Raw genomic sequence first — 23,031 nt, 5'->3', positions numbered from 1 at the left:
ATCATCAGACATTACAAACGAGGTTACTGCTCACGCACCGCTGGAACAGAAACCCTTACTGGTTGCACTCTTCTTTCTAGGCCACTTACACTTCTAGCTGTACCTTTATCCCACAGATGCTGTCAGTATTTTATGTATATCCTTGGAGCATGAAAAAGTAGATTTATTTTTTCCAGTCCTCCCCATTACTGGATCCTCAGTGCATTTCCTCTCTTCTTCCCAGACTCCTTTTCCATGACTTGGAAACCTAACACTTTTCCTTGGAGGAACAGAGAAATGGTGAGTGTAGGATAGGGCAAGGCAGCTGATCAGAAGAGAGGACAAAAAAACAAATGCAGAGAGAGAGGTATACCACAAACTGTTCAGAATGAAATTCCTGACACTTTAAAAACAACAACAACAACAACAAAAAAAACGTATTATTCAATTAAGAATCTATACAGATTTATTTCTCCTTTCAGAAGCAGTCAGGACACAAAATAAGGGATCTTCCTTAAGAAATAAAGTTCATTAAAAACATCGACAGCTAGTATAAATCCTTTGAAGGTTTCTCATCTACAAGTTTTTTGTTTGTTTGTTAACACCATGAACTAACAGAATTGAAGCAAAGAGCTCCAATTTGAATGCCATTACATTCAAGTTTGGGAAAAGGAAAGGAAACAAAACCCAGACGTTATGGGTCAAAGTCAGAGTAAGATACGGATTTATGAAGGATTACAGAGTAGATTTGCAGAAGCAGCAATAGTTTAGCTGCAACTTTTATTCACAGTGAAGTACTCTTCCATTTCTATGGGATACTCTATTCCATTTCTGCAAGGAAAAGACATGCCATGCCACGCTTCTGCAGTAAAGAATAAGAAGATATAAGAGATAAAAAGAATTAAGACAAGATAGACTTGAGGCTGAAAGGAGAATGCTTTTTTTGCTGGAGGTTACTGGGGGGAGAAGCTGCACTCTGGGGCAGAGCACTCAGACCTGCAAAAGAACCAGCAAAAGCAAACCCTTTGATATGATATTCAGTTATTTCACCTCCTTATAAGCACCTGGGTTTTTGTAAGTGGCAATATGTTGTGTTTACTGGTGTGGCAACACAACACTGGCATACTTTTAACAGCTAAGCTACACAAAAGGAAATTCATCTGTGCACATGTAACAGGAGAGCCTTTCTTTACCTGTTTCAGCTTGTTCACTAAGGCCAACAGACATGATACGCTGTCTATAGTTTTACCTAGCAGATACACCTGTTTTTTTCCTACTACATCCTTTGACCATTAAAATGTTAAAATAAAGAAATAAACACACATGCCATTTGATTAGCTCATATGGCTAAGTTTATGTATTTTAATACCCCTGTGGATGCTTTATTCCTGATGCATTTTCAGCACATTTTAAGATCAAAGAAACCCCCCAAAACAAGAAGAGAGAGACAAAGGATGAGTGAGCAGATGTCTGTCTCACTTGGGCTTGGATTGTCTTGGTAAACAAGAGACAGCTCTAAACATCCAAATGATAACCTGTGGGATGCTAGACATCTCCTGGACTTTATTAGGCTGTCTACTGTGCTCTAGGAACTTGCCTCTCTAGCAAGGCCCTGGGATTTATCCCATACACTGTTGTATGGCAGAAGAGAAGTCATCCACCGCAAGGACCATGCTGCACACAGATACCCTGCTCATTAGTACTGCGCTGGATGATCCAGGACAAAAATAGCGTGCCTTCATCAAACAAACCGCTGCCAGTACCACCCTCTGCCCTATTACAGTATTTGGTAAGTATTGAAACAGAATGCATGACCCCAGAACACAAAGGGAATCCTTCCAATATCACTTACAGACGCTTTGTTTCTAGATTTTATTATCAGTCCTACCATCGTCCCTACCTAATAGCTGCAGTGTTCACAGCCAATTTTTTTTTTATTATTTTTTTTTAAAGTTCTTTATTTTCATTCTTCCCTCTTCTGCAAATATCAGTAGCAACAAACTCCTCCTGAGTTCCACAGGCACACAGAAACGCTGGAACTGCAGCAGTACTTACTTCCTAGCACTCAGTCCAATCCAGCATTCCTGAAGTCCAACTGCACTTCAAGTCACCACAACCTTCCTTCCCTGATCTACCGATTCCTAACTCCCCCTGAGCTTTGGTTCCCCAGGGAGCATCCACTTGAACATGGGAGCCCAGCTGCAGGGGAACCAGAAAGGCTGTCCCAGATCCACCCACCAAACACTTCCCCTTCCAGCCCAGCCCATCCATTTGCACACATGCAAACTAAAATTCATGACACTGGTGTCCAAAGCACTCTGGCAAAATTATGGGATCCTTCTATGTGGGAAGTTAAGAACCTGTATTAAGTGACAACCTCCAGTTCCATGGTAGCATTGCATGTGCTGGATTAATTGCACGATGCAAGCCCTGCTCTAGGGACGGCTTTATATGTCATTTTTCTATTTAGTTTATTGAATGTACTTTTGTTTGTTTTTAAGGAATACCATTTTGAGCACTGCTGGGCACGCAAAGTTTTCATTTGATTTATGTTACCAATTTTAATAAAGATGCAAGTAAGTCAAAGATTGGAGCAGATAAGAGGTAGCTTTTTCAGTCTGTTCTGCAAGCAGGGAGTAAAACCAGAAACAGCAAGATTTTTTTCTTTAGTATTATTTTACTATTACTACTATTATTCTTGCAATGGTCCTTTACATGAATCCTTTATCCAGGACGAAAGCCGAGACCGCTACCCTTCAGTTCCTGTGCTGGTGCACTTGGTTTGTCAGGTCTCCAGCAGAGCTCCCTGGCAGCAGCCCAGGAGCCAGCCAGAGCTTCTCAACACCCAACTCTCATGCATCCACTTATGTGGTTCCTAATCCTTGTGATTCCTTATCGTAGGGTGAAAATGGAGTCAGGGGGAGGAAAGCAGTAGACAAAAAGCACGTTAGTTCTAGGTCATTTAAGTATTTTTGAGACCAGATTGTGTTTTTGAGCTTTGAGTAGAAAGGAGGAGAGGATTGGTAGAAATCAAGGCACGCACACATCCCCGGAAGAGCTGTTGCTGGCTACACTGGTACTTTAAACTTCTTCAGTAGTAATCTACATTTCAGTATAGCTGTAGCAGCCTAACTCCAATCCTCATATTTGATCACTGCTTGAAAAAAATGTATCCAAGATAACCGGCAGGGCCCTGGGGAATGGGAGATGCATCTCTCGCTACTGCAACAAGTGGAACTATAGCATTTTATTTTCTCTTAAATCTCACAAGACAGTTAAACAACCTGGCTAGGCCAAAAACTTAAATTATTCAGGTGTGTCCAGGTACTGAACTACCATTAAAATGTTACTTTAAAACAACTTGTGCTGCTGGTGAATAGAAGAGACACAATCTGAACACTCCTGAGCAGACCAGCAGGCAGCTGCATACCCTCACCCCCCAACACATGACCTACAGTTACAGATCCCAATAAATGGCAGAGAAATGTGGTAGGGCAAGGAAAGTGTTCCAGCTCCCAGAAAACGAATGCCTAAGCCAATATAATCAGGAGTCCTTTAAATATGTTAACTTGACGAGTTGGGTTTCTATAGCGCTAGAAATTCGGCGTTATCCGTCTGAGCACAGATGCCACTCCTAGCCTGGCAGGGGATCAAGGCACTATCTGAGTGGCAGCAGGGGAGAAGGAACTGATACCCCTCTAGCCTCTTCTCTGTTTGGGTCTGAAGAGCACCTAGACAGGGCTGCCACCAAAACCGAGGGACTCTGCCCATAAAATAAAAGCAGGAGATCCCAGGCTGCCCACTTCACCAGGCACTCTTCTGAACTCAACCAGGATGTAGGCCAAAATTATTATTTTCAAAGTAGTGACCTATTTTCAGAGCTTGTTCTCCCAAGGCACCCTCATCTAGGAAACAGTGGCTTAAAGTAGGCTTCTGCCATCCCCAGAACAATTCACCCAGCTTAGAGACTGCTCCTAAGGAAAGAGTGCTGCCAGAGGCAGGGTGATGGGCAGGTTAACTGGTGTTGCACACCAGGCAGCTATGGGCAAGCGAGGCACCCCCAGCTGGAGAGCCACATTACCAAATTAGCCCCCCACCAAATGTCTGAGCATGATGTAGAAAACAAAAGTGAAACACAAAAGTGAAACACCACCAAGAATGGGTTTAACACTCAGAAGTTAACTAGCTTCTCATGGTATACAGCACTCTGATATTTAGGGCAGAAATGGCCCATTAATTGCTCTACAATTCCAATAGCTTCAAAAAAATGTCTTAGATCAGAACACACAAACATCTCTTTATTGACAGAGTTGTATACTGCCAAAATCTCAAATATTTTTACTGTCTGCCCATCCTTTGATTTAATAAAGCATGCAGCTGAGGTGCTTAATGTGCATTTCAAGGTATATTAAGACAAGAGATCAAAAATGAACATTAGCCTCGTTTACCTCTGCCAATATTTTACTCAAGCTACACTAACTATACCCAGTCTAGCATTAAGATAGTTTTGTATTCCCAAATCTAACCTGTAAATAAGGTGCAAACAGCAAAAGATACTTTAACTTTAAAATGACCAAAATTACATGCATCTCCTCCTATAACCTGTTTATTTCTGAGAAATGTTTAACTCTGAACTCTCCTAAACAGCCTGCTACAAACTTGTAAGATCCAACCACATTTTGGAAACTGGCAGGTCTTGTTTAGGTGAGGACAATTAAACTGGCCAGAGAGCTAGGCTCATGGAAAAGCCACAGTAAGCACTAATGCCAGGTCTGAATATGACCTTGAAATTTTTTAATCACTGTATTAGAAGAAGAGCTGGCTTGGGCAGGAGGTTTCCCTCCTTCCCAAATATTACACTGTGATTGCTGGAGATCTTAATACGTACTTTAATCTAAAAATAGTAACCCATTTAGTATAGGTGAGAAAGCTGAAGATCCTTCAGATGTATGTTCAAGTTGGAGAATTCAGGAGTATTTTTAGCTCCAAGGAATGCCCTTGTGAAAAAAAAAAAAAAAAAAAAAAAAAAAAAAAAGATATTCAGAAGCAGACCTATAATGGGAACAATTTCATCCCCAGACGTGGTTCGCATCTGAACAACATTCAATTTTTATAATGGTAAAACCAGGTGTCAGTAGTAAGAACTAAGTTTTGATTTACTACTCATCCTTGTCACCTTGCTACAGCCCTGTCTCCTAATGCATTTACTGGGGGAGAAAGGTCCCAGTGTCAAACAAAGGTTCTTGGGAAAGTTAAAGAAGTTATAGCAGTTATCAACAGCTTAGGAGTTCTCTCTCTGTCTCTCTCCTGCCGCCTCAATCAAGCTGGCCCACTTGTTTGTTAGGCCAAACAATAAGCTAGGCCAGTGAACTGAGCTAGGTTAAAAATAAACCCAGAATAAGGAAGTTACTTTAAATTTCATTCTCTTCATTCATCTTATTTACCACGTACTCCCCCATACAGTTGTGACAGTGCAAGTGAGGAGGCAAAAGAGAGGTGTAGAGGTGAAACACTGCTCCAGAAGATACCTGTTCTCTGCAGGAGGGTCAGCATGAACTGTACACAAACTCTTCTCCTGGCCCCCAGTAGCATGTAAATAGTAATCTTAAAAAAAAGTCAGGTTTAGCACCCAGATGAAAATCCAAACCTTTCCCTGCAGCTTTTGCCCAGTACTGGGTCAGGCTCCTCATCCTTATAGACACTGGTGTCCAGTGGGCAGCTGCACGCAGGAGATGTTCAGCATCGCTGAGCGCAGCGAGGTCTGGCAGCATGCACATCACATCTGCTAACTGTGAGCAGGCTTCTGCTGTACTTGTTTAAGCAAAAATTAGGTCCCAATAATGGTATTTTTGAAGAAGTGGGCCTTGATGGTGTGCTCTGTGTTGAAGTCAGTGCTACCAGCGTAGCTCGACTCACAGAGGGATGTGTGCACGCTGAGGCTCACGCTCAGACAATTTCCTCATTACAATCAATCCAGTACTGCGATTCCCCATGGGTTTTGTTCTTCACAGGTGCCACAAAGTATCTAAATGTTGACTCAACGTGAATTCAAGTTATCAAGGTCCATTTATACAAATGATTCCAGTGCAGGAGTGCTTTTGTAAGATGACCAGCAGACACTTGCTGACGAGAACCACTGGAGGCACGGTCTCTCACTGCATTAGTGTCAGCACCTCTCAGTTTGTTATATTGAAGGCTGACGAAAGGTCTTAATGAATTAGTTGAAATGTCTTCTTAACCCAGCAAGAGGTCACTGACCACAGCAGCTGAGGTTTCATGCTGAGACTGCAGGTCTGCAGATACATGCTGTGGGTCTGCATGCAAAGACAAGGATGATCAGGGGCTGCTTAGGGGCAGCAGTAGGTGAAACAAGATCCATGGCTGCACAGCTTCCCACATGTTCTTCCCTTCCTTCTGTGCCATTACCAAGATCACGAGACTCCTTCCCCAGCAGAGATGCATTGCTAGGCAGATGAATTACAGAGCACTCCTTCCTCCAGAGAGGAACCCCAATAATCCCTTCCCAAAACAGATCCCATCCCTCCCATGCCAACCCTTTCCTACTTCGTAAGCTACACTTCAGGGCGGAGGGTGTAAGCCAAAGCATAAGCTGATGTACACGAGTTGAAGAACAAGACAAATCTGCTGAGAACAATAAAGTATCTTAAAATCAGTACGAAACTGATATGACACATTTGAAGAAACAAGCAGTTATCAAATTCTGCGGTCGAGATTTTAAAATACAATGTTTAAAAAAATCATTAAGTTGCTATTTCTGGCAGATTCTGGTTTGATTTAACTACTACTTAATTCCTCAGCTGTAAGGACACCTTAAAGGAAGAAAAAAAAAGCACATGCTTATGGTTACCACCTTTGCGGCATGACTGAGATACTGCACAGCACTGTACTAGTTTTTAAGGGGATCGCATTATAGGTGCAGGGTTGAAATCCAAGTAGCATCTGAAACAGTCACACTGAAATAGAGGAGCTGAAAACCACACAGGAAGAATGAGCAGAGGGAAAGGAAAGCAGAAGAGAATTGTGAAACACCACTGCTGCAATTGCTACTAGCAAGGAGGGTTTTGCATGTGGTTTGTGACCCATTCTTTAATTCATATAATTTACAGACACACTTGAGTTACCTCTGTGTTCAAACTGTGAATAGTATCTATTCTCCTCCAGAAATTACCTTCGACCTTCAATGTCATTAAGTAACACTTGACTAGGTGAACAACTCTTCAGAATAGGTTAGCTCTTTCCCAAAGAAGAAGGAAATGCAGCTCTCCATAGCTTGATTTAATGAACAATTAAATAGCATTCACACAGCCTGTGCTTAAGCAGATCCAGAATTCAAAACTCCCTTTAAGAAAAATTACATCTCACGTTGTCTTCAGATTTGAAGCCTGTAAACCTATATAACAGCATCTGAGCGTCTAGACATCTCTAAAATCCATAACAGAAGCAAAACAGCCATTTATCTAAATAGAATAGTTAAGACATGCTGTGAAGGCAAACTTGTGTCTAAAAACTGTTAGCTGATTGCAGTTACCAGAAATATCCTGGCAGTACGTAACTGAGATGTATTGCATGACTATTAAACAGCAACCACGAGGAGCTGGCTGCAGCAGAACAGCCTGGGCTTACAGGCATGAAGGAAGAATGCAACTTTTTCTCTACATCCAAATGTAATGCTTCTGTTCTTTAAAAAAAGACACACAGAAGATGCAGAAACCACCTTGCCTACCAGGACTGCCAACTGTGCCTTGACTGCCCAAAACAAAATGTATTTCTAGGCAAGAAAAAAAAGGGTTGGGGGGGCAACTTACCATCACCTGACCAGTAACCTCTTCATTCTTTTCCAAGAATCAGAGAGCAGTGATACAAAGAAACACAACAGGTCACTGCTGAAATACTGCAGAGTCCTTAATGCACTTCCACACAAATACCCATCCAGTTGCAGGGGCTGCGGCACCCCAACAGGAACGGGATCAGTGATGGTCAGCATCGCAGCTGCTGAACAAAACAGCAACGTGCATCCCGTGATGCTTGCAAATCCAGGTACCAGCAGCAGGGCAGCCACAGCCTTCCTGCTCCTGCGACCTGACCTGCACACCAGACCGTTCGTACCGGCACAAGCCACAGCCACGTGTTACCCCATGTGTTACCCCCACATCCAGCGCAGCGGAGAGGTGCAGAACACAAGCTGAAAGCACCCTGCCTGGAGCAGAGCAGCCCAGACACAGCACCAATCCCCCCCATGGCCACAGCAGCCATGTGGGAGATGCTCAGGAGTGCAGAAGGATCATCGCATGGCCTAGAGGTGAGATCCTGCCTGCAGCCTCAGCGCAAGATTCACACCAATATCTTCCTATCAAGGCAAAGAAAAATGCATTGATCTTACACAGAGACTCTTAAAAATATAATTCCCTAAATTTCCATCATTTCTTAAATAATGTCTCTGCATATTAAGTGTTTTACCAATGCACTTACTATACATGTAAATTCTGTGCCTTTTTAACTGAAGAATTGGCCATTTTAACAAAGAAATACCCACTACTGAACCCTGATCTATTTAACAGGAAGAATATTAACTCACAGAGATGGATTTGGAATTTAGAACTGCCACTAAGTTTGAACAGACTTTCACACACTCCTGCTTTTATCCAAACCTCCATCCAAGTTCTGCTGGCCAATGCCAGTGATGTTAGAAAACAGACCTCTGAAAAATACAGGAAGCAAAATCTCTACTGGGGAAACACAACTATTCCTTTTTTCTTTTTTTTTTTTTTTTTAAACAGAGCTCAAAAGAAGTCCATCCAATTGTTATACTCGTATAACGTTGCAGTTAGAGCCTTAAAGAAAAGTTTTCTTTAGATCTGGATAAAAACGCACATGCACAGCTAGAGATGTATTTTTCAAGAACACTATTTCAGTTGCACCTTGCGAAATCACTAGACAATCAAGCTTAGAGCTATGGCAAACACTATTATCAATGATACTCCTACACATCCTTTCAGATTTACAGAAGGAAAAGGGAAATTAGGAAAAATAGCATTAAGATTTTTCACAGACTTTACATTTAAATCAAGTATTATAGGAATGCAATCAACCCCTTAGCATACAAAACATAGAAGTTCTGTTTTCCACCTCTTTTAGGGAGTTACATATAAAAGCTGACTGCATTTAAAAAATAATATGAATCCTATCTCCCAGGCCACAAACTACTGTGGCCCTGCTATAGACCTGCTCGGAGCTTTCCTCTCACAGGACATTTCAGCTCATTATTCACACTGTCGTCCACTGGCTTGCAATACGCTTTGGAGCTGTCAAGGTGCTGGTTTCATTGTGGGACCCCAGGTGTTCAGGCCACCTGGAAGGCCACCTCGCACACCAGCGTCCACACAGGAGCAAGCTGAGACGCTGGTGCCTTCCCTGCCCAGGTCCAAGGGATGCTCCGGGCACATCTCTGCAGGGCAGCGCTCTGGAGCTCGCTTTGTGGCAGCAGGCAAGGAGAGCTGGACTTGCCAGTGCTGGGTGTCCCAGCCTCCTGAGATGCTTGGTGCAACAAACTGTCATGGCTTTGCTTAAATCTTCACAATTAAACGGGTCAGGAATGACTTATTGCACTAATGCCAAACACCAATTAAAACCAAACTGAGACATGCTATGCTGCTTACATCACAGGATTTTAGTTTTACCAAAATTTACCATCTTTTTATTCTATGCTATTTTAAGTGATTTTGCTTGACAAATACACGCATGCTGTTACACTGAACAATCAAGCTGTGTTATTCTGGATGCACATTAAGTCCAGCACAAACCAGTCTTCAGGTGTGCTTTTGTACTCTGAAAAGTACTCCAAAGAGCACCTAGGCATCATAGTGAGAGATGCGGAAGAGTGAAATGGCCTTCCCCAAGCTGCAAATATTCAGTACAGTTTAGCTGTTCTCCAAGTCTATCCACTTATTTCCATCTGAATTGTTTCTGGTCAACAAAAGCTCAACCACCTAGTGAAAGTACGCAATATAAAGCAGAACCACACGGGATTTCCAAGCTGACCATTCCTCATTTTGCTGGCAATTCATTCAAAACCTATTCTGATCTCTCAGCATTTCTAAACCCACAGAGCTTGTTTTACTACAATCAGTAAGCATAGGTGAAAAAAGGGGTAAGCAGAAATATTGAAATGCAAGTGTTAAGTTCAAACCTGCAACACTGTGCACAGATACATTATGCTACAGCTGTTGCCACTGATTGGGTGCACTTTTACTCTGCACATACAGCTTTTTGCTAGTGTATCAGGATACAATACTAAAACTATCTGAGCAAAATGCACTAAGTATCTGAAGTACTAATAAAGGAAGTTTTTAAAGAACTACCCTGAGTATTTAATAACTTGATAAATAACATAACCAGCCTACAGCCCCCAATCTACACACCAAGGCATTTTATATTAAATGTTAATCTGCTGGTTACATCAAACTAGCACCTAACAGATTTTCTATATATACTAATATGCATAAATCTGTGTTTGAAAAGAAAAAAAAAAAAAGACGCTGCAGTTTACTCATACCTTTTATTGCAAGCTACCCAGTACTTTCCTCCTTCACAATCAACATTTTACAGCCACGAGATACAAAGTTAAGCTAAAACAACTCATCTGAGACATCTCAAAGCACAAACTAAAGCAAACAATGCCCTGTTTTAAATGTATAATCACTTAAGAAAAAAGTGGGTGCTTCACAAGCTCTAAACCAGTTCATTTTCACCCTTAGCCCAAATATTGAATGATGTCATGCAAGATGTACTGGCTGAACTGGTTTAACTGCCACAGGCTGGATGCACTGCGCAGATTTTTTGTGATAAATTATTCTGCAGCTCTGAAACCCATTCAGTTAGTCTCAATCAACCATCTCCATCTGCGGTTTTAGAGTTCGGGGCTATGCTGCTTTTACACACAACTTGCTCCATCACTAAATACAGCGATCGAGTCCGATAGGCAGCAGATTTTGCGTCTGTTCTGAATTCAACCAGCAGCAAGCAACAGTTGGGATAGAGCAAGGAGCTCTGATACGTACTGGGACGTGCTGCATCCTGAAGAGCGCTACCTGTTTCCTTCTGCATTTTACATGCATTTACCATTACTAGATTTAGTTCACTTCTCCTTCACAGAAAGTTTACTAAATCTGAGAGCTTTTTAAGCACTTATTTGACAAAGAAAGCACAGAAGAGAACCAGAGATAGTCGGCATTCTTCTGAAGTCCCCTCCGTGCCATCTCCTCACAGCTGGCACAGAGCAGCTCTCCAGGAGGGATGCAATGCACGCCACTTCCCAAGGCCAGGCTCGCCGTTTCCAGAGGCACTACTCATTATCATTACAGGGCATAAGAGACCAGGCCTGGTTCTTCACTCTAGCCATAACCTCGGAATTAACTTAATTTTGCTTGTTGTCTGCTGCATCAGCGCTTTTATCACCCCTCACTTGAGCATCATCCATTTCTTGGAAAAACATGAAGGCTGGAGAGGGGAGGGGGCAGGAAGAAGAGAAAAACGAGCAGGTACTTGTGTTCACATGATGAACCTGGCCTGCGTGTTCTCCTTGCGAACATACAGCCCCCTTCCTCAGCACGGGGCTGGAAGCAGTGCCGAGGACAGTGGAGGAGCTCAGGGAAGAGGGATACGGGCCATCAGGAGCAAGGCACACCAGGGCAGGCAAGAAAAGGACTGAGCCCCGTATTATGTAAGCAGCTGATACCAAAGTGACAGGGATGGAGAACACTAATGAGGACAAAATACTAGAGTATTCAGAAGACGGGCAAAAAAAGCGTTATGGATTTGTGTCCAATCTCCTACAATGGGACAGAAATCCAGTAAATGCTGTCAGCAGCCAGCAAAACACGGATGAACAGCAAGGGCCGCAAACTTGCCATTGCGTGGACGCTGCGAAAAAGCATGATTTTAAATTTTTCTTACACACACACAGACATCTCCTCCTTTCTAAATAGCTTGCATCGTTTCACCTGGAATCCAAATCTCAGCATTAAACTAGCCTAAGTAGGGAAATGCTCAGAGGACAGCAGCACCAGGGAGGATGCAGGGCTGCACAAGGAAAATACAAGCCTGCAACCTCAGCTACCCATCACCACGTGTCCAAAGGCTACACTACGCCTGCTACATCTGAAACGAAGCAGCCCTAATGTGAAACATACATATGTACACAACTACAGGCAGAGGCTGAAACTACAAAGAGGCAAATTCAAACTATAAACAAGGGAAACCTCCAGTTATTAAGCTGCAAATGAGACTTTCCATGGAGGCAATGAAAGAACCTTATGAAATACGTAACTGTAGATTTGTATTAAGCCAAGTTCTTTGAAGCTCAACGAGACACATTTGTGCAAAGAAGTTCCCAAGGAGGCATACAGAACACAGGGGGATTTGGGTTTGATTACACCTCACAGAGCAGCTCACCAGCAACTGAGCAGCCCTAACTCTTTGCATGATAAAGCAGCCTAGGTAGCCTACCTTCAGTACAGAAAAAAATAGTATTTGTTTTTTTCCACTAAACTTATCTAGTATATAAACAAATAAAATATTCTGTGGAATAATTCACTAAATTAACATCTTGAGAGGGCAATTATCTCAAAGTCGGGCACTGATGGCTAACGCGCACACTCCCAGGATGTCTCAGTGCAAAGGCAGCCGCTGAACCAGAATCACATGCTTTATGCAGCAGTGGCTGAGGGGTGCTGGCAAAATCCATTACTACTGACATAATTTGGTAAAGACAGGCTGCTTGAGGTGGCAGTTTTCTTGTTCCTTCCCATCCCGATGCCAAACCTTCACCGTATTAATATAACACTAAACAAGGCTGCAGGGAGAACCAAGTTAAAAAGTAAAGAACAAAGCTACATTAAAAAAAAGAAAAAATCAATTCCAATCACTTTATGGTGACAAGAAGTTGCGCTAGCACAAATGTTGGGGAAGGGTACAAGAAGAGAATCAGCAGCAGCAAATGCTGTTTTCTAGCTAAGGAAGCTCTCGTGTTTAGCTGAAGGGACAAAATGTTTTCCTACACTTCACATAGATTTGGTGCTTCTCTGTCCATGCATCACTACCACTGTACCTTAGTAAGGCTAAAGCTGATTTCAAACACAACATCTACATGAAGACTACATATACAAAGAGGTGATTCACAACATCACATTATTCTAGCCAAATTGGAGGAAGGTGAGCCTGTATCACACATGGTCGTCTGGAGTAGATACCTGCCCCTCATCCAGGCTGTCATCGCTTCTTTAGTTCATGATGCAGAGATTAAGCAGCTTTCCTTTCTAGAGGGTACGTCTCCCTCACTCCTGAAGTCTGACAGCCCCGTGCACGCTACTCTCACTTAGTGTCCACAAGATCAATGAAGAGTACAATATTCACAAGGGAAAGGGAAGGGAGAAAAACCCTGGACAAGAGAGCAGACGCTCAGAATATCATATCCGCTTAATCCTGAAGAATTTAATTCCATGCTTTTATTACTGCTTGATAGTTATTTTATTCATTAAGAACTGTTCATCTAGTATAGGTGTACAGAGAACAAGCATGCCTTCACATAGCTTGAAGCCAAGAAGTGCAATTTTCCACTGTGCATTCTTCACATACCTCCTAAATCTAGTGTGATCACTCAGTGAAGAATGGCATCTGACACTGTTTCATGCACGTTAAAATTAAGCTAAATACATACTATTAAATATTTTCCTCACTGCTTGAAAACATCTCTCCTGTGGAAGCGTGACCACCCATACATAAGATGACGAACAATGTTTTACACAAAATAGAATGTATACCCAGGACATCTACTTTTATTAAAGTTAGCAATAACCTGATCTCAGCAATTTGGTAAGCTTCACATTTCAAGGGGTGGAAAAAAGCATTTAAAAAGAGCCTCCAAAGGTTGAACAATTTTTGTTTTGCACACAGACAGGTCAGTAAACTCTCACAAATTAGCGAGCTCATAGTATCATCCTGAATCAGCTGAGCACAGCCTAATAGATTGCAAATAGACTTCTGAGGCAACGCTGCATTCCTAGGGATGCTGTGCTGATGTACACAGACAGCTTCCTTGCCCCTCCAAAGGAGCATAAGGTCTGCACAACCATCAGAGGGACTTCCACGTGCATTTTGGGCTTCTGTTTCCCCACTGACACAGGGGATGCAATCCTTAGAGGTGCATGGCACCTTTAACTGAATGAAGGTGTTCAGCATTTCACAGCATGCCCAGCATGGTAGAACACCAAACCCATAAAAAAATCAAAATAAAAACATCAGGTAGTCAATAGCATTATGAACTTGAAAAGGATTTTGAGAAAGCAGATTGCTAAAGGCTATCAAAGTTTGCCGGAAAATATATCCCACAAAACGTTAATGTGTGCGCATGCATGCACACAAACAAATATGAAGCATTTTTTAAATCTTTTGTATTGGTCACTGAGTACATAATTGCCAATTTGGAGATTTTTCAAAAAAAAAAAAATCAGTTCAATAGCAAATAGGTTTTAGCTATAATTTTAGGAAATAGAGATTTACATTCAAAAAAGCAAGGCTTCCTGTAATGACCTTTTAATCTTGAAAGGGAGCCACACAGTTACTGTGACAAACTCCTACTAAAACACCTTTGCTACTTGTAATTTCCAGGCCTGTTATTTAGTAGAAATATACATCTGCTACGTCAATTTCCGTGGTTCACAAGTGGAATGCCCTGTGTCGAGTTACCTTACTGCTAATCCAAATACTTATAACAAGACGTGTGCATTCACGGCCAGCCACCCTAAACAAGATTTAGGCAATATTTTGACCTCCAAGCCAAACCCCATGGGCACACGCAGCGCCGTGCCTGCCCTGCCCGACGGAGCGACCCCCGACGTGCTGTTTGCCCAAAAGAGCTGCACGGGGCTGAGCTCGTAGTTTGCAAGAGGGGGGAGGGGGAACAAAAAACCAAAACAAAACAAAAAAAAACAAGGGCAGCAGGCGAGAAAGGCCGAGGGGACCGCTCGGGAGCAGCCCGCACACGCAGTGCCTCCTTCCCGAGCGCGGCGCAGCTGCATGACGGTGCAGGATGAGGGCCGGCGGCTCGCGGGCGCTACACATGGGCAGCGCTCAGCCCCCGCCGACCCCGCGCTAGGCCCGGCCGGGCGCGTTTGCTGTAAATAACCCCGGGAGGAGGGTTAATTAAAAATGGCGAGCAGCGTGGCTGCGCGCATACAATGAGCGGCCCCGCACCGGCCCCGGCCCCGGCCCCGGCCCGGCGCTGCTCGAGCCCGCCCCGAGGGGGGCGGCGGGGAGGCCCCGGCCCCCCCCATTCATCCCCGGCCAACGCGGAGCCCCCTCCGGCTCCCCCCGCCCCGCTGCAAAGCAGGCCCCGGGCCGCCCCCCCCCCCCCCCCCCCCCAGCCTCCCGCCGGGCATCGGCGTCGCCTCCCGCGGGAGCGCGACTCCCCCCCCCCCGTCCCCGTGCCGAGCCGCAGGGATCCGGGCACCCGCAGCGCCCCCGGCCCATGCGGGAGGCTCCCGGGGCCCCGCCGAGCCCGGAGCCCCGGGGAGCCGAGCCCCTGCTGCCCGGCCGCTCCCCCCGGCGGTTCGCTTTCTTGCGGCGAGCCCCCCCCCAATCCCCCGCTCCCCCTGCCCCTCGCACGCTGCTCCCAGCCTCAACTTTCCTCGCTCGGCGCCTCCCGCCGCCGACTCGCCCGCCCGAGCTCTCCCGGCCCCGGCCGCCCATGTTTGCAGAGGAGAGAAAGGGCCGGGCGCCCGTGCACCGAGGCCGGGCGCCGGGGGCCGAGGAGGGGAGCTCCCGGGGGGGAGCCGGGCTGCGGGGGAGCCCCGGGAGCCCGCGGCGAGGCTGGGGGAGAGCGGGGGGGAACTCGGCGCGGAGTTGAGGGCCCGGGGCCCAGCCTCACCTTCCATCTCCATGTCCTCGGGCTCGCTCAGCTGCTGCTCCCCGGGCTTCTGGTGCTGCTGCTGCTGCTGCTGATGGTGGTTCATGTCGGGCTGCGCTCGGGGCTGGGGCTCGGCGGCGGCGGCCTGGGCCTTTCCCGCGGGGGGCTGCGGGCCTGCGTCGGGAGGGGCAGGGGCGGAGGAGCGGCGGGGCCCGGGCAGCGGCCGGGACTGGGCACCCGCCTCGGGGGGCTGCGGCTGGGCTCCGGCGGGCAGGGAGCGGGCAGCCGGGGGAGGCAGCGAGACGCGCACGTATTTGCTCGCTATTCGCCCAATCTCGGCGGCGGCACCCGGTCGGGGGAAAGGGGTGGGGAGGAGGGACCGGCCGGGGGTGGCGGCTTCCCCGGGGGCCGGCGGGGAGGGGAGGGGACCGGGACGAGGGAGGGGGGGAGGGGAGGGGGGGGGGGGAGCCGGGAGATCAGGAGTCAGGGCCCGGCGGCTGCGCCCGCCGCTTCCCCCTCCCCCGGCGAGGTGTCCCCGGCGCTGCGAAGTCGGGGAGGCGCCGCGGGGCCCCTCCTCTGCCCTCCCGGCCCCCCCAGCGCCCCGGCACCGCCGCCCGGCTCGCTGCTCCCGGCCCGCGGGCCGCCCCCGTCGCCCGTGGCCCGGCGCGCTGGTGCCGCTCGGCCGCCGCCAGCGCTCTGCGCCTCAAAATGGCGGCTGCGGTAAGCGCCGTGAAATGTCACATCCGCATGAGGGGCAGGCGGCCCAGCGAGCCGGGGAGGGGGAGGCAGCGCCGCGGCCGCGCCGGGAACAGCAGCCGCTGCCGCCGCCGCCGCCGCCACAGGAGGCCGGGGAGGCGGAGCCACAGGGGCCCCGCCGCCGCCGCGGCCTCCCCGCGGGCCGCCGCCACCTGCGCGCGGCCCCGCGCCCCGGCCGGGCCGGGCCGGGCAGGGCAGGGCAGGGCAGGGCCGCGGCCTCCCCGCGGGCGGCTCGGGAGCGCCGGGGCTCGGGGGAGCCGCCGGGGGTCGGGGCTCGGGGCACGGCCGCACGCGGGGGAAGCTGCGGCCGAGGCGGGCCCGGCTCAGGACTCGGCCCCCCCCGGCCCGCGCGGCTCCGGGCTGCGGGGCGTGGGGGGAGCGGGCGGGGGGCTGGGGGCGGCGTGGGGAGCGGGCACCGGAGGGGGCCTGGGGACGGGGCCCGGCCCTGCCCTGCCTGTGGCCCGCTGCGTTTCGTGGGCCCCGCGCGGGGGACGGGCCCTGCGTGGAGTTGGTTTTTGTACGCTGGAAAGGGCAGGGAAGGGTGCGGATGAACAGGTAACGCCTGGGCAGCCCACAGCTAGGGCGGCGGAGGAAGCAAATTCATCGAGGTGTGGAAGAGTAGGTGGGAGACTGCAGAGAGGGCCCTGTAACGCGTGGCGGTAGCCGAGCAGGATTTAATTCGCAGCAGTGGGAAAACGGGGCAGGAGGATAGCCTGAAGGGAAATGCCCAGGACGTGCAAGATTGGGCTTCCTGAAGGGACTGAAAATGTTCCCCAGCGGGCAGTGCTGCTCTGATTGCAAGTGGATAAGTGATCTATGAGTTTGTTTATTTTTCCAGTTTATAAAATGAGCAACTCACACCCAATCTGGGGGACAAACCCAGTCTGTCTGAGCTCCAGCTGGTCCCTTTTCAGCAACACAGGACTCTGCAGGGTGGGCAGGACAGGAAAATAATGTCCCACATCTGAAGCCTTGCCTTAAGTAGTAAAAATCCAGAGCTAGAATGTGGAAAAATAATGGAGGCTGAAGATATTAGTGGGAAGATCAGCTTCTGAAAACAGTTTGATAGTTTGCCTTCTAAATAGGACGTTCTGACGACATCCTGTTGTTCCTCTCAATTCTCAAAAGCTGTTTAAAGAAAAATCATTTACAAGCATTTTCTTGATACTGACCTGGGCAAAAACATGAAAATCTACAAAACCCAGGTTACCGATAAAGAGGGAGATGGGATCCGGTTTAGGACAGAGGTCTATGCACAGATCTTTCATTTCTGAATGTCCTAAGCTTTGAATTCCGCACTGCAGCCTTTCCCTATCGTTACCTCCCTGAACAATTGTTCTTTCCTAATGACTTCCATTCCAACCTCCTAAATCATATGCAGGTTTAAACTCATCCCTCTGTCCTTCCTCCACAAGTGATTCCCAATACAGGATGAACGAGTATGTCACAACGTGGAGATCGCTACAGATTATTACCTGATTCTTCAGCCACAGACAGCGAGGTTGTAAGCAAGGACCAACTGAGCAAAAACAATTTCACTGTTTAGGAGCAAGTCCCTAAAGACAGTCAAGCTAATTCATCATAAGCATTAAATTTATTTATTTTTTTTTACATATGAAAATTTCTCAGTTTCAGATATTTCTCAGGCAGCTATGTTTTCCAAAGTCATTGGCTTCTCCTGCTGTTTTAGGGGAGCAGAAATTGGCAAAAGGCATCTGCACAAATCCTTTGCTGTGGAGAGAGCAGTGTGGAAGAGGGGCAGGAATTTTTGTCATCAACTGGACGATGCATAGTCAGCTTATGAAGATGGAATGCCGCAATCAAGCAGTGCCATTTCTATATATTTATAGTTTAAGTGAACTTTTCGGGGTCCAGATACAAGGCAGACTTAAGTATCTTGTAATGTTTTGAAGAAAAAAAAAAAAACACTTGTGAAAATATATCATTTACATTGTGTGAATATAGCTATAAGTAAAAAAAAAAAATCTATTGAAAATTGATTCAGGTCCTCGTATTTAAGAGGGAATAAATGTTGTGTGTATAATCATCTCAAAATGCATTTTTGAAATAAATGGTAAGCATTTTGCACAGCCAGCCAGTGGTTGTAGCACTGCGATTTGATTGTTTTTGGACAGGAAATACAAATTTTATCAATTGCCAAGCCTAAGGTGAAGTCCAGATCTCAACATATGCTAACATTTTATCCCAACTACATGAAGCATACTTCTGCAAAGTATTTCTGGCCTGTTGCCACTCCCTTCTGAAACTTTCTGCTGTTCACCTCTCCCCAGTACAAGACACAAAAGCTCCATCCTTTAAAGGAAAGGATGGTCACCTTTTATATAACTGCTTGGCCATATCATCGCTGCCAGCATTTGGCTTAGCCTCTACCTCAGCAGTGATATCCAATCACTTATTTATCCAGCTGTTCCATAAATACCTTCTGTTTTCATAAGAAATCCATTTTCGCACTGCATGCCCCATCTTTAACAGCCACATCCCTCTGCAGATGATTCCTGCCTCCTGCAGTTCTGATGGTAAATTCCATACGTGGAAGGTTCGGCAAACACCTGAGAAGGGTTACTGATATTTAAAAAAAAAAAAAAATTAAGCTCACGAATGGGGACGTGATGAATACAGTCTATGTATCCATTGCTATCAGTTTTATTCTTGTCCTTCCTTTCTCACTCCTTCCTTTCATTTTCTACGCCCACTTATTGAATCTTGTCTAAATTTAGGCCTCTATCCTGTAAACTAATCCAGTCCCTGTTGGCCCTTATGCCCACACAAAACACTGGGGAATTTGTTAATGCTGCACCTGAGCAAGGGATTTTGTCCTCCAGGCCCAAGCTGTATACTAGTAGGCAAAGGAGATTCCCTGTTCTGTACCGGCTGGGTCAATAGGGCTGTCAGACAGGCTGCAGCCTCCCAGCATTCCCTCCACATTACTCATCGTAATGAGAGATGAAGTTAAAGAGGCGCTATCATCTTTAAAATGCCATTGAAGAAATGGGCTTCATTTCATGAAGCTGACCTGCTCCTGAGCCTCACCGAAATTAAAAATAAATCCAACTCGGTCTGTTTATTTTTAAAACACTCACAAGCCAGTGTTTGGCTGCCTGAGTGCCAGGCCGAGCACCGAACCAGGCAGCCCCGTGTCTCTGCTGCCTGTCTGTCCTCCAGGTGAGATCCTGGCTGGGCTGGAGCCGGGGAGGCTTTGTCCTGCCCTGCTGCTGCCCCCTGCTCCAAAAGGCCACGTTGTCTTCAGCAGGCTTCAAGTGGCCACAGTAGCCACCCATGGCTTCAGATGGCCACCACAGGGTAAACTGTAGAGGGGAACACCACAGCAAACTGGGCTGAAGGAAAGGAGGATGCTGCCCCATGGCAGAATATCCTGGACCAGGAGCACTTGTGCCAGTCTGCTGATTTCCTCCCAGCTCCTCAGCTGCATCAGGACATCTTGCCTCCCACTTGGCTCTGTTTGCTGCTCTCACTTCAGCACAGACGTCCTCCTGTGGCCAGGCTCTATGCTTCCAGCACCACTTGTGGTGCCCCATAATGCGTGCAGGTGGCCAAGTCTATAATTAAGGAAATTTATATCTGTGTAATGACAGAAGGGCAATTACGCCAGCACACACCCTTAATATAGATGCACTAAACCAGCAAAACTGGGGTTACCACTTGTGCGTATTCTGCCATGTTTCTGGATTAATATATATTAATGCAAACGTGCCCCTGTGCCAGCAGCATGCTTCCTCAGGATGTTGAGTTTGCACTCGTGGGACCGTATGCACAGTTATACCATCCTATACCTCTTAAAGTCATGAGTTAAAGTGTGCTGGAGGCTGCCTTCCCCACTCAGGCAGCTGCTTCTGGTCTCACGGTTTTGCTTCTTCCACGATCAGAGACACTTAGTAATACAGTGATAAAAGTAAGTGAAAATATTCTCGCTGTTGCCAGAAGCTCTCCATTCCCTTGTTCATGGTTCTTTTGGTGCTTTTCCACATTGCTGATACTGCACTGCATCTAGAGAGTGAAAGGTGGATCCTCGGGCACCTTATTCAGGGAGTCAAAAGTCAAACGTTTTGAGACAAGACCTTCCAGCTGAAGCAGGTGATCAGCTGCTCTTGTGAACACCTTCAAGCTGAGTGTGGGGAAGAAAATCATGAGGTTGCTGGAGCACATGAGACAGGAAGGCAATAGGCAGAAAAAGTCACTAAAGGTACAGAATTGGATGCAAAAACTCAATAATTTATTTGGCTGCAATGCATGTATCTAACTGTAACAACTTGGTGCACAGCTAGTGGGATGGAGAGCATCTCATGTCTCTATGAATGTATTTTCCACATTTTCTAACCCTCAAAATCCTGCAATAAGTCTGGACTTTCGTATTTTTTTTCTTTCCACAAAGTGACAAATAGCTCCCAATAACCCCAGTATTTCTCTGTGCTGGATCCAACACCCTCTGGAAATGCCTTCCAACTGAAATTATTCTGTGATTCTTTAATTAGCCAGCAATTTCTACACAGTTTGCAGGTACTTAATGTTTCAGTCTTCTACCTGCTCATTATTTATTTATTTTTAGTATCTGACAGACAGGCAGACTGTGCCATAATATAAGTTCTGCTTTCACAGGAAAATTGTGTAAAAATACATAATGACAAATTTTATTTTACAGATTTTTTCAATTCAGAGATTTTTGGTCTGATGATTCCTCTTTAACTGAATAACAATTATATTTTAAGAAGATATATAAATCATTATTCCTTAATAAAAGGTGGGAAATCCATTATGTCTGAATGCATCCCACAGTTCAAAGCTTTACATGATTTAAGGTATACTTTGAGTGATTCCCAAAGCCACGTCCTTCGTATGACTTTCACAGGGTCAAGACATACATTAAAAAAAGAAAAAAAGCAAAAACCATGAGATTTAATTTTCACATTAAAAACTAGCCTGTTCTTATAAAGAGGCGTGTTCACATCTGAGCTGCTAGGTGGTGACCCAGTCTCTGTTTACCATCTTTGAAAAGTCAGATGATCCCTTTTTCTCATCAAATTTTGTTGGACACAGTAAACTGAAGTTAAGTGTTACCAGTGATGTACATCCATAGTGAAATAAGCAATGGAAGGTACTCTACTGGTTCATAATTATATACTATAATTATAATTAATTATACTATAATTAATTAAATAAGGCTACCCATAAAAATTGTGTCTTACTCTGAGGAGAAGGCAGAAGGTGAAGCTGCAAAGTATCTGAAATTAGGTATATTTGCAACAGCCCTTTTTAAAGTGAATTCATTATTAGTGGAAGATAGGGACTGCCAGTAAGAAAACCGATGCTTCCTGTGCAGCTTGCATTGTTATGCTGAAGCGCCTTGACCCACAGAGGTTCTCAAAATGCTTGTAATGCCGTGTTTGAATAATCCGTACAACTCTTTCTCTGTAAGGGAGATGAGGTGCTTAAGATCACCGTATTTACAAATGGGCAGGAAAAGATTAAGTGACTTGTTGTACACCACAGGTCATACACCAGCTAACTCACTGTCAGAGCCAGAATGTGAGCTGTGAATATATTAAAGCAGAAATGAGTTACATGGTCTGGGTTTTGCTTGTTTCTTTGTTACTTTCTTTGCTTTTAGAAAAAAAAAAAAAAAAAAAAAAAAAGATAATGATGGTTTCTTTGCTGTGGCCATCCATGTATCACATATGTAGTTATAAGGGCAGATCCTTCCAGCATGTGTCCCAATAGGCCATGCACTTGCAGCTTCATAATCCCTCTGCACATTGCTATTGTGGGACTGGACACATCCACAGCAAGGTGGCACAGAGTAGCGGGATGAAAATCAGGGGAATTCTTCTGTTGTGGCATAGCAACTGATCACCCTTTGTGCAATTTTCCTAATTTTTAAGTCTCTTCACTTCTGGCATCAAAAGGCAAAGAGCACCTGCAGTGGTATTTGACCGCTTGTCCGTTCATCTGTGGAGGATAACAAAGTTGTTTCTGTGCCATCTTCCCTGGGGGCTCTTGAGGACAACAAGAAGATAAACATTCTGGTTAAGGTATCAGGTTGAGACTTATGAGAGGACACTTGAGTTCCTGGCTTTGTCACAGACCTCCTCTGTGACACCAACTCTGCAAAGCACCAGGTGGCTGATCCAGAAGAACACAACACAGATTTAACCTGGGTCTTGCTAACATCGGAGTTGTGTATCCATAAATGTCAATTTGTTTGGTCAATTTAGTGGGAAAGGTCACAGACATGGGCAGGTACTGTCTGTGCTAAATAAGATGCTTCCTTATGTTCACTAGGTCTGCCAGGTGTTAGTGCTCCTAAGCAAAGGTAGCTTATTATGTTCAAGTGAAAATAA

General features: G+C 46.0%; 1 protein-coding gene across 1 annotated transcript in view; it reads right to left on the bottom strand.

Moving 5' to 3' along the window:
• The window catches only part of USP7 (ubiquitin specific peptidase 7), a 71,582-nt gene extending 55,249 nt beyond the window's left edge, over nt 1-16,333 (bottom strand). The window contains exon 1 of the mRNA XM_084296201.1: nt 15,923-16,333. Within this exon, the coding sequence (XP_084152327.1) occupies nt 15,923-16,007 (85 nt within the window). The 5' untranslated portion in view covers nt 16,008-16,333. The remainder of the gene's footprint in view (nt 1-15,922) is intronic.
• Between the last annotated feature and the right edge of the window lie 6,698 nt (nt 16,334-23,031).

The sequence above is a fragment of the Netta rufina genome (assembly GCF_964035555.1).
Source record: "Netta rufina genome assembly, chromosome: 15".
Taxonomy (NCBI): Eukaryota; Metazoa; Chordata; class Aves; order Anseriformes; family Anatidae; genus Netta; species Netta rufina.
Note: the sequence above shows the minus strand (reverse complement) of the source record. Positions and strands in the feature narration are given on the sequence as shown.